This window comes from Lucilia cuprina, chromosome 6, assembly GCF_022045245.1.
Source record: "Lucilia cuprina isolate Lc7/37 chromosome 6, ASM2204524v1, whole genome shotgun sequence".
Taxonomy (NCBI): domain Eukaryota; kingdom Metazoa; phylum Arthropoda; class Insecta; order Diptera; family Calliphoridae; genus Lucilia; species Lucilia cuprina.
Window position 1 is genome coordinate 7785836 of NC_060954.1, and position 11245 is coordinate 7797080.

Consider the following 11245-nt stretch of genomic DNA (forward strand, 5'->3'; position numbering starts at 1 on the left):
GATCTTTTGTTAACGATTGTTTAAATCATTTTATATTTTGTAATACGTTTACATATTTTCTATTCATATTATATGTATAATCATCACATTTCATTCTATATGTTCATAATTTCTTGTACTAATATATATTTTATTATCTGTTTAATAACTTTTATGTTTGAACTGTTAAAAAATCATCTAATAATTCATTTGTCAATTAAAATTCACCAAAAGTTCACAATGGTTTTTCTTTGGTCACTTCATGTTGCATTATAAAATGGGTTTGGTAAAAGGTGAAGAGCTTCCATATTTCATTTATAAGATTTTAATAAAACCCATAAAATTTTTAAAATTTTTCTTAACCCCCAACCCCCTGTAAAGGCTCAACAACTACGCGAAGAATTACAAAAACATAAAATGGATGCTGCTGATAAAAGTTGCATGATCCAAGATCTAGAAGAGAAACTTAAAAATCGTGATCAACTTTATGAAAAGGCACGTTTAACCATACAGAAATTAATGCTGAGCATTAAAAATCAACAAGTGGAAAATAGTCGCTTAAAGAATAGTACACAGGCTTCGAATGTCTCAAATAATGAAAAGGAGGTAAGTGTTTGATACAAGTATTCCAAGAAAATGTTATTCTAGTTTAGTTTTAGTTCAGATCTAGTTCAGTTCTAGTTCAGTTCTAGTTCAGTTCTAGTTCAGTTCTAGTGCAGTTCTAGTGCAGTTCTAGTTCAGTTCTAGTTCAGTTCTAGTTCAGTTCTAGTTCAGTTCTAGTTCAGTTCTAGTTCAGTTCTAGTTCAGTTCTAGTTCAGTTCTAGTTCAGTTCTAGTTCAGTTCTAGTTCAGTTCTAGTTCAGTTCTAGTTCAGTTCTACTTCAGTTCTAATTCAGTTCTAGTTCAGTTCTCGTTCTTTTCTATTTCTGTTATAATTCTGATCTAGTTTTGTTCTAGTTCTGTTCTAGTTAAGTTCAGTTTTAGTTTAATAAACTAATCCTCTCTTTACACCTGTTTTAATAGCATCAGACCACAGTTGGTATTAGTGGCTTGGAGTGTACCGGCTTTTGTCGTTCCTTTAGCGATACAGAGGCTTTAAATGATTTGACATCATTACAAAAACAAAAATACGACAATATAATCGAACAGCAAGAGGTCACTATTAAAAATCTCAAAGTTGAAGTGAAAAAGAAAACTGCCGATTTGCAGGTAAGCTAATATTGATCCTTTATATTCCCTAAATATCTATAAAATCTTTATATTGTATCACCGTAGAATCTTGTTAACAAAGAACTTTGGGAGAAAAATCGTGAAATTGAGCGTCTCAATAAAATCCTCAATAAAACCACAACATCTCCTATGTCGCCTCAAACGCACAATGTTAGTCATGGAGAGGTGAATGGAGAGTTACAACAGTCTTTCTCGGATGTGGAATATACCAAGGCATTACAACGCAATAAGCTATTGCAGCGTAAAGTGGATATTTTAATACAACGTTTGGGTACTGAAAGACAAAATGATGCCTTGATAGCTCAACTGCAAACTGAGCTAAAGCAGGCCCGTTTGGATGCAGAGACTGCGGAAAAATGGCGTCGTCAATGTGCTGATTTGTGTCAAACTTTATCTACCCGCCTAGAAGAATTGGCTGGTTTCCTTAATTCTTTACTCAAACATAAAGATGTTTTGGGTGTTTTGGCGGTAGAGAAACGTAAGGCTATGCGTAGAGCCGTGGATCGTAGTTTGGACTTATCCAAGAGTCTCAATATGGCCTTATCGGTTTCGGGTCTTTCAATGATTGATCAAAGTTTGGCTGAATTGCATAATTTGTCGGATATTTTGGGTGACTTGGATATAGATTTGGAAAATAAAACTTTCAATTCACACGAAGACATACACGGCCAGTCTATCGAAATACTGAAGGCTGAAAATAAGGCTCTCAAAAAGGAGTTGGATAAACGCCGTACAGCAGATTCAAAGAAGGAGCGGCGTTCATTGCCTTTGCCCATGATGGCGGAAAATAGGGAAAGTGAATCCGAAGCCTGGTCCGAGCCTGATCGTAAGGTGTCCTTGGCGCGCATAGGATTAGAAGATCATTCAGCCTCCTTGATGGCTAAAGAGCAGCCTTTAGCGGCACAACATAATGAAACCGATAGTGACTATAGTGAATCGAATAGTCGATCATTTAAGGCCCGCAGTCAAGAACGCATTGCCCAATTGGAACAACAGCTTCAGCAGAGAGATCAACGTATTCTTGAAATCCAATGCCAGCTAGTGGAAGCCGATAATCGTTTGAAAAAGGAAAATTTGAAAGTATTAGAAGCCAATCAAGAATTGGAGCAACTAAAGAAACGCAATGAAGAATTGCATAATGATCTAATAGCCATAGGTTCCCAAGAACCCAGTAATATAAACAATGAATCCTTGCTGTTAAGGCAAATCGATGAAAAATCACGTTCTCTCGAAAAACTACAAGAAGAACGTGAACGTCTTACGGTGGAGTCTAGATTAGCAGAAATACAAATTAATTCCCTTAAGGCCGATATGGAAATTGTCAAACAAACGTATGAAGAAGCTCTGCAGCAAGCAGCCGAAAGAGAGCAGCAGCAACTGAACGCCCTCAAACAAGAAATGCAACAACAATTGCAACAAACTCTAATGGAGAAACAACAAGAATATGAAGAATGTCTACAAAGAGATTACATAGCAAAACAACTCTACGAAGAGTGTTCACAACAACTAAATGAATTACAAAAACAATACATAGAAGCTCAAAGAACCATCGATTGTTTGCAGGAAAATGAGCAGGAACTTAAACAAACCCTGGTAGAATCTGAGCTAACCTCACGTAATTTACAAAAACAAATCGATGAAAGCACCTTAAGAGCCTCCAAGGCCGCTATGGAACGTGTAAAAGCTCTAAATGATAAATTACAATTGGAAAAACGTGTCGAAGAATTAACCCTGGAAATAAACAAACATGAAGAACAACGTTTACAAATGCAACAACAAATTGATCATTTGGAACAAGAACAGCAAACGCTACTCGAACGCTTGGCCGTTTTGCAAACTAAACAACGTTCGGTTAAGGCAGACGATCAAAATTGCCAATCCGGTTACACTTCCGAAGAAGTACCCCTACCACATTCCTCTGGTGCTAATGCACAAAGTCTAGTGGCTCAACAGCGTTTGGGTGAACAACGTATACAGAATTCATCACCCGATTTGGGTATAGAAAGTGATGCGGGACGTGTTAGTAGTGTTGAATTGAATAGTGTACAACGTCCTCAATTGAAGACAGTGGAAATGAGTCCGTCCTCGAAACAACTTAGTAGTACAGAATCGGATGAGAAAGAAGGTAAGTGGAGGGAGGATAAAATATTGAACTATAACGTGTAGAACTAGAGAAGAACTTGCAGTGAACTAGAACAGGACTAGAATATAACTAGCACAAAACTAGAAAAGAACTAGAACAGAACTAGAACAGAACTAGAACAGAACTAGAACAGAACTAGAACAGAACTAGAACAGAACTAGAACAGAACTAGAACAGAACTAGAACAGAACTAGAACTGAACTAGAACTGAACTAGAACTGAACTAGAACTGAACTAGAACAAAACTAGCACTGAACTAGAACGAAACTAGAACTAAACTAGAACTAAACTAGAACTAAACTAGAATTAAACTAGAACTGAACTAGAACTGAACTAGAACTGAACTAGAACTGAACTAGAACTGAACTAGAACTGAACTAGAACTGAACTAGAACTGAACTAGAACTGAACTAGAACTGAACTGAACTAGAAAAGAACTAAAACTGCACTAGAACTAAAACTGAACTAGAACTAAACTAGTACTGAAAAAGATCTGAATTCGAATTGAACTAGATCGAAACCAGAACTGAAGTAGATCTGAATTAGAACTGAATTAGAAATGAACTAGAACTAAACTAGAACTGAACTAGAACTGAACTAGAACTGAACTAGAACTGAAGTAGAACTGAACTAGAACTGAACTAGAACTGAACTAGAACTGAACTAGAACTGAACTAGAACTGAACTAGAACTGAACTAGAACTGAACTAGAACTGAACCAGAACTGAACTAGAACTGTACTAGAACTGAATTAGAACTGAACTAGAACTGAAAAAGATCTGAACTAGAACTGAACTAGAACTGAACTAGAACTGAATTAGAACTGAACTAGAACTGAACTAGAACTGAACTAGAACTGAACTAGAACTGAACTAGAACTGAACTAGGACTGAACTAGATCTAAAACAGTCTAGCTATAGTCTAGTCTATAATCTAATCTATAGTCTTGCCTACAGTCTAGTCTATAGTCTAGTCTAGTCTATAGTCTAGTATATAATCTAGTCTATAGCCTAGTCTTTAGTCTAGTAATATAATCTAGTCTATAGTCTAGTCTATAATCTAATATATAGTCTTGTCTATAGTCTAGTCTATAGTCTAGTATATAATCTAGTCTATAGTCTAGTCTATAGTCTAGTCTATAGTCTAGTCTATAGTCTAGTCTATAGTCTAGTCTATAGTCTAGTCTATAGTCTAGTCTATAGTCTAGTCTATAGTCTAGTCTATAGTCTAGTCTATAGTCTAGTCTATAGTCTAGTCTATAGTCTAGTCTATAGTCTAGTCTATAGTCTAGTCTATAGTCTAGTCTATAGTCTTGTCTATAGTCTAGTCTATAGTCTTGTCTATAGTCTAGTCTAAAGTCTAGTCTATAGTCTATAGTCTTGTCTATAGTCTAGTATATTGTCTAGTATACTCTACTGTCAAGTCTATATATTGTCTAAGTCATTTGTATTTTAAATGTTTCTACAAATTCCGTCTTACAATCTTATCTTTAAAAATTTTTTTCTCATATTTCTCTTCTCAGGTCTTCATGACAGCAGTACCGAGAATATTAAACCATCCAATAATAATAATAATGCCGATGCCAACAATGGACAAATGTCAATACAGCAGCTTGCGAAGAAACATGATTGTCTTAAGGTAGAACAAGAAAACGCTGAATTGCGTCGCAAATTATTACGCACGAAACGTGCCTTTGAAGACACATATGAAAAACTACGCAATGCTAATCAACGCAAGGCACAAATCGAAAAAGACATTAAAAATCAAATACTCAAAACACATAATGTTCTTAAGAACGTACGTTCCAATATGGAAAATGAATTGTAACGTACGTTTTAATAATCATAATCATTGTTATCATTGGCACTTTAACACAATTGATTTCATTTCATAACATACACTATATACTGGAGTTTTTGCACCCGTTACACTTTAAAGACACTTTTGTTTAACAAAATTTATATGAATTTTCCATTTATAAGTTTTCTTGAGCATTTTTTTTTTTATTTGTTTTATTAAAAATAATTTTTTATTATTAATTTAGTTAATAAGTATTTACGATTTAAGTCTGAATTTAGAAAACGAAACACGATCTAAAGGTGCTAAAGGTTAATTAACCATAGAGGACCGACCTTTTTTTATAAAGCATCATTTTAACAAAAAAGCAACATTTTAACTAAAACCTGAAATAATCTGTTCAAAACTTTTAACTAAAACTCTTAAACTAAACTTCTTTTCTTTGGAAAAAAGCCATATTTTAACTTTACTAATTATAACTTTATATTTCCCTTTAACTACTTAATTAATTAATTTAATAAACTTATTAAATAATTGTTGTATTGTCAAATTATTTATAATTTTAATGTTTTCTTTCTTTAAAATAATATTAATATTTTAACGATTTTAACCTACAAAACAACTAAACCATTCATATTGAATGCAAATATATAATTCTAATTTTTATGAAAAAAAAAAACACTTTTTCTAAATAAATTATAATTTTTTTCTAATTTAATTATTTTACTCAAAATGTTTTATTTTTTTTAATTAATTTATTCTTTTTTTATTATGCCTGCTGCAATTTTAAAAAATTTTCTTTAGCCTGCCTCCTGCTTTCAAGAAGATATTGAAGTTATGCTGTAAAAATATAAAGATTTCTCAAATGTTTGGCTTTCGTTAATAAAAATTTCTTTGCAAATCCTCTTTTCCACAAACGATTTATTATAAAAATTAACGATTTAACGAACGAACTTTAACTTACTCCCCCCCCCCCCCAACAAAAACTTGTATTTATGTAAAATTTGTAAAAATTAAAAATTAAAAAAAAAAATTAAACTAACCTCATAATATAAAACAGAAAATTTAATTAAACCACCACCTCTTTGTACAGTTAGTAAGTTTAGTTTTTAGTTTAATATTAACAAAAGCTAAAACAAATAAAATACAAAAAAATAATATTTTTTAATTATAAATAATTTTTAGTTAAGAAAATTTTGTTATTAAGCTTAAAATACCATTTAAATTATTTTATATACGAAAAGAAAGAAAAAAATAAAACCACAAAAATTTAATTGTAATAAAAAAAAACCAAAATATCTAATAAAACGAAAACATGTTATTAAAAAGTAAAGATTTGTTTTAATTTTAATAATTTTTAAAGCAAATCATTTGGTAAAGTTTATAAATTAGACCCTAACACAGAGTAGACATTATAGACTAGATTATAATATTCTAATTATGTTGTAGTTCTATCCTTGTTCAGTTCTAGTTAAGTACTGATTCAGTTCTGGTCCAGTTCTAATTTAGTTCTAGTTCAGTTATACTTCAGTTCTGGTTTAGTTCAATTTCAAGTTCAGTTCTAACTAAGTTCAGTTCTAATTGAGTTCTAATTTAGTGCTTGTTCATTTCCCGTTCAGTTCTAATTCACTTCTAGGTTATTTCTAATTCAGTTCTAGATCAGATCTAGTTCAGTTCTAGTTGATAATAGTTCAGTTCAATTGGAATTCCAATTCCAGTACAGTTCTAGTTCAGTTCAAGTTTTATTATACTTCAGTTCTAGTTCAATTCTACTTCTTTTCTAGTTCAGTTCATGTTCAGTTCTAGTTTAGTTCTAGTCCTGTTCTTGCTTTGTTCTAGTTCTGCTCTTCTATTCTAGTTCAGTTCTGGTTTAGTTAAGTTTTATTTCAATTAGTTCAGTGTTAGATCAGTATTTGCTCTGTTCTAGTTCAGTTCCTATTCATTTTTAGATCTTCTTGCTCTGTTCTAGTTCATTTCTAGTTTAGTTCTAATTCAGTTCTAGTTAAGTTCTAATTCAGTTTTAGTTGAGATCTAGTTCAGTTTTAGTTCAGTTCTATTTTAATTCTAGTTCAGTTCAAGTTTAGTTCTAGTTCTGTTTTAGTTCTGTTCTAATTATGTTCTAGTTCTGTTTTAGTTATGTTCTTGTTCAGTTCCAGTTATGTTCTAGTTCTGTTCTTCTTCAGTTCTAGTTCTGTTCTTGTTCAGTACCAGTTATGTACTAGTTCTGTTCTGGTTCTCTTCTAGTTCTGTTCTAGTTCAGGTTCTGTTTATTTCTAGTTCAGTTCTAGAACGGTTCTAGTTCTGTTCTAATTCTGTTCTAGTTCTGTTCGAATTCTGTTCTAGTTCTGTTCTAATTCTGTTCTAGTTCTGTTCTTGTTCAGTTCTAGTTAAGTTTTAGTTCTGTTTTAACTCGGTTTAAGTTCTGTTCTAGTTTTGTTGTAGTTCTATTCTGGTTCTGTTCTACTTCTGTTCTAGTTCTGTTGAAGTTCTGTTCTAGTTCTGTTCTAGTTCTGTTCTAGTTCTTTTCTAGTTCTGTTCTAGTTCTGTTCTAGTTCTGTTCAAGTTCTGTTCTAGTTCTGTTTTATTTCTTTTCTAGTTCTGTTCTAGTTCTATTCTAGTTCTGTTCTAGTTCTGTTCTAGTTCTGATCTAGTTCTGTTCTAGTTCTGTTCTAGTTCTGTTCTAGTTATGTTCTAGTTCTGTTCTAGTTCTGTTCTAGTTCTGTTCTAGTTCTGTTCTAGTTCTGTTCTAGTTCTGTACTAGTTCTGTTCTAGTTCTGTTCTAGTTCTGTTCTAGTCCTGTTCTAGTTATGTTCTAGTTCTGTTCTAGTTCTGTTCTAGTTCTGTTCTAGTTCTGTTCTACTTCTGTTCTAGTTCTGTTCTAGTTCTTTTCTAGTTCTGTTCTAGTTCTGTTCTAGTTCTGTTCTGTTCTGTTCTAGTTCTGTTCTAGTTCTTTTCTAGTTCTGTTCTAGTTCTGTTCTTGTTCTGTTCTAGTTTTGTTCTAGTTTTGTACTAGTTCTGTACTAGTTCTGTTCTAGTTCTGTTCTAGTTCTGTTCTAGTTCTGTTCTAGTTCTGTTCTAGTTCTGTTCTAGTTCTGTTCTAGTTATGTTCTAGTTATGTTCTAGTTCTATTCTAGTTCTGTTCTAGTTCTTTTCTAGTTCTGTTCTAGTTCTAGTTCTGTTCTTGTTCTGTTCTAGTTCTGTTCTTGTTCTAGTTCTGTTCTAGTTCTAGTTCTGTTCTAGTACTGTTCTAGTTCTGTTCTAGTTCTGTTCTAGTTCTGTTCTAGTTCTGTTCTAGTTCTGTTCTAGTTCTGTTCTAGTTCTGTACTAGTTTGGTTCTAGTTCTGTACTAGTTTGGTTCTAGTTCTGTTCTAGTTCTGTTCTAGTTCTGTTCTAGTTCTGTTCTAGTTCTGTTCTAGTTCTGTTCTAGTTCTGTTCTAGTTATGTTCTAGTTATGTTCTAGTTATGTTCTAGTTCTGTTCTAGTTCTGTTCTAGTTCTGTTCTAGTTCTGTTCTAGTTCTGTTCTAGTTCTGTTCTAGTTCTATTCTAGTTCTGTTCTGGTTCTCTTCTAGTTCTGTTCTAGTTCAGGTCCTGTTAATTTCTAGTTCAGTTCTAGTTCTGTTCTATTTCTGTTCTAGTTCAGGTCTAGTTTATTTCTAATTCAGATCTAGTTTAGTTCTACTTCAGTTCTAGTTTAGTTCTAGTTCAGTTTTAGTACAACTATTATAGTTCTAGTTCATTTCTAGTGTTTTAGTCTATTTATATGCTAAAAAATAATTCATTACATTAAGTTGATATTTTTTTAAAATTGATTGTTTTATTGTTTATTATTATTATTATTATTTTAATAATTTTTATTTCAAAATTAAGATTTTATTTTGTTTGTTTAATTTAAAAGTAGAGATCATTATTTTAATAATATTTTGTTTAATTATGTAAATTTTTGGCATAATTTAGTTTTAATTTAAGGTTAAAACTAACAAAATTATTAAACATACACAGAAGCAGTAATAATATGTTAATAATTAAGAATATTTTGGATTAAAATTTATATATTTTTGTGGTTTGTCAAAAGCATGATTTTAAGTTAATATTTGTGGTTTAAAATTTTTTGTTTTTGTTTTTGTTTGTGTTTTGTTTTGTTTTAAAAGCTAAAATGCTAAAATTAGGTACCATCTACAATATGTTTCATTTTTTTTTTAAATTTAATTTAAGATGATTTGATGATGATGAGTTTTACTTGATTTGATAATAATGCTTGTTTGTTTTTTCTTTGTTGTTGTATAATATTTAATTGTAAATATATTTTATTTATTTATGTTTTTGTTTTTAAGAGAATTGCACTTTTTGTTTTTTTTTTTTTTTTTAATATTTTTGTTTGTTTTTTCTTTTTTTTTAATAAGTTTAAGTTTAGTTTAAAACGTTAGTTTAAGAAAGCTAAAGACTTTTTTGAAAAAGCATAACAACTACAAAATTAATACAAATTTTACTTTTTCTTAAAAGTTTTACTATAAATTTAAGAGGCTGTGTGCGTTAGTATAATAATTATAAAATATTATTAACTAAGAATAAATGTTAAGCTAAAAAAGTTGTTGTTTTGTTTTTGCAATTAATTTGTGTTTGTTAAAGGGAGTTTTTTTTGTTGTTGTGGTGTTAATCTTATTTAATAGAATAATTTAATATATAATTACTATAATGTTTAAAAGTTAAAAAAGAAAACTAAAAATATGTATTTATTTCTAAATATTTAGTAGATTTTGTTTTAGTATTAACAACTTCTTAAAGAAAACCCAAGAAATATAAAAAAGAAAAGTTACAAAAATCAAACAAAAAAAACTATCGACTACTATAGAATTGATTGATGCCTAAAACATGTTTTTCTTCATGGTATTTTTGCAGGATATGTGTTATCACCGAGGTGGTATCATTATCACCACCCCAAACACGTATAGTATGCTCATTTTCCAATATGGCTAAAAAGGCTTTATATATTTAGGCCAAAAAGAAAAGTTATGTTTCTATATAAAACTTTTTATTATAAATAACAAATTGTTTTTTGTTTAACTTACCTAATAATATTTTGGGATTGCTTAGGCTCAATTGTACTTGTGGTAATTCAAGTATTGTTTTTAATATGGGAGAATCTTGGGCTAAACCTTCACGTAATTCAACTAAACTACCGGTACGATTACCGCACAACCATTCACAAGCAGCTGCCTTATTATTGCAAGTTTTTTTTAAAGCTTCTATAACTTCAGTTTCGGGAAAGCCCATTTCAACGAGATTTTGTATGGTCTCTGGTGTGGGTGGTATATCACGATGACTATAAATGCGTACTATTTCTAATAAAGCTGCTATATTATCAATAGGACCCTGTAAGTAGCAAAAACCAAAGTAATCATTAAAACTTTTAAGTAATTTTACCCAAGTAACACACACACACACACACAACTTACATCATTTGATATTATACCCGATGGTGAGGCTATAGAATTAGTTCTAGGTAAACCCATAACCGTTTCCTCTATGCCCATCTCTTCTGATTGCCTTAAAATAAGCCATTCCAAAGCATTCGAATAGATATTGCTGTAATCAAAAAAATTATTTTTAATAATTTTTCCTCTTATTCCATTTAAGTTTATATATTTCATCATTTACTTGTGTATTTTTAGAGCATATTCAGCCTTTTCTTTTTTAAAACCCATGTCCACAAGGCACTGTAGAGTATCATTTTGATAGTTACGTTTATTGATAAGTTTTTGCTTAAGCATCGCTATCAAACGATTAGCATAGGGGCCGGAACCAATAATAACGGATGAAGCTTGTGCCAAAGATATCAAAACTTTACGGACATCAAATTGCAGCTGGCAATGTAAAAGAAATTTATGAAAAATGTTTGGAATTATATTAAGAATTCTATTATAAACTGTCTACAGTCAAGACTATTGTTCTAGTTCTGTTCTGTTTAGTTCTAGTTCAGTTCTAGTTCAATTCTAGTTAAGTTCTAGTTCAGTTCTAATTCAGTTCTAGTTCAGTTCTAGTTCAGTTCTAGTTCAGTTCTAGTTCAGTTCTAGTTCAGTTCTAGTTCAGTTCTAGTTC

General features: G+C 31.0%; 2 protein-coding genes across 6 annotated transcripts in view; one reads left to right on the forward strand and one right to left on the reverse strand.

Moving 5' to 3' along the window:
* Positions 1-6122, forward strand: part of LOC111679601 (centrosomin) — a 52742-nt gene extending 46620 nt beyond the window's left edge. For all 3 annotated transcript variants that reach the window (XM_046953724.1, XM_046953726.1, XM_046953725.1), the window contains 4 exons: positions 361-585; positions 1002-1187; positions 1254-3333; positions 4874-6122. In XM_046953724.1, coding sequence (XP_046809680.1) covers positions 361-585; positions 1002-1187; positions 1254-3333; positions 4874-5178 — 2796 coding nt within the window. In that variant the 3' untranslated portion in view covers positions 5179-6122. The remainder of the gene's footprint in view (positions 1-360; positions 586-1001; positions 1188-1253; positions 3334-4873) is intronic.
* Positions 6123-9874: 3752 nt separating this feature from the next.
* The window catches only part of LOC111679594 (ubiquitin-associated domain-containing protein 1), an 8796-nt gene continuing 7425 nt past the window's right edge, over positions 9875-11245 (reverse strand). For 2 of the 3 annotated variants that reach the window (XM_023441170.2, XM_046953733.1), the window contains exons 3-6: positions 10805-11010; positions 10603-10732; positions 10216-10519; positions 9875-10128 (exon numbers count right to left, since the gene is read on the reverse strand). In XM_023441170.2, coding sequence (XP_023296938.2) covers positions 9983-10128; positions 10216-10519; positions 10603-10732; positions 10805-11010 — 786 coding nt within the window. In that variant the 3' untranslated portion in view covers positions 9875-9982. Of the gene's footprint in view, positions 10165-10215; positions 10520-10602; positions 10733-10804; positions 11011-11245 lie in introns of all 3 variants that reach the window. The other variant, XM_046953732.1, reaches the window with a different exon arrangement.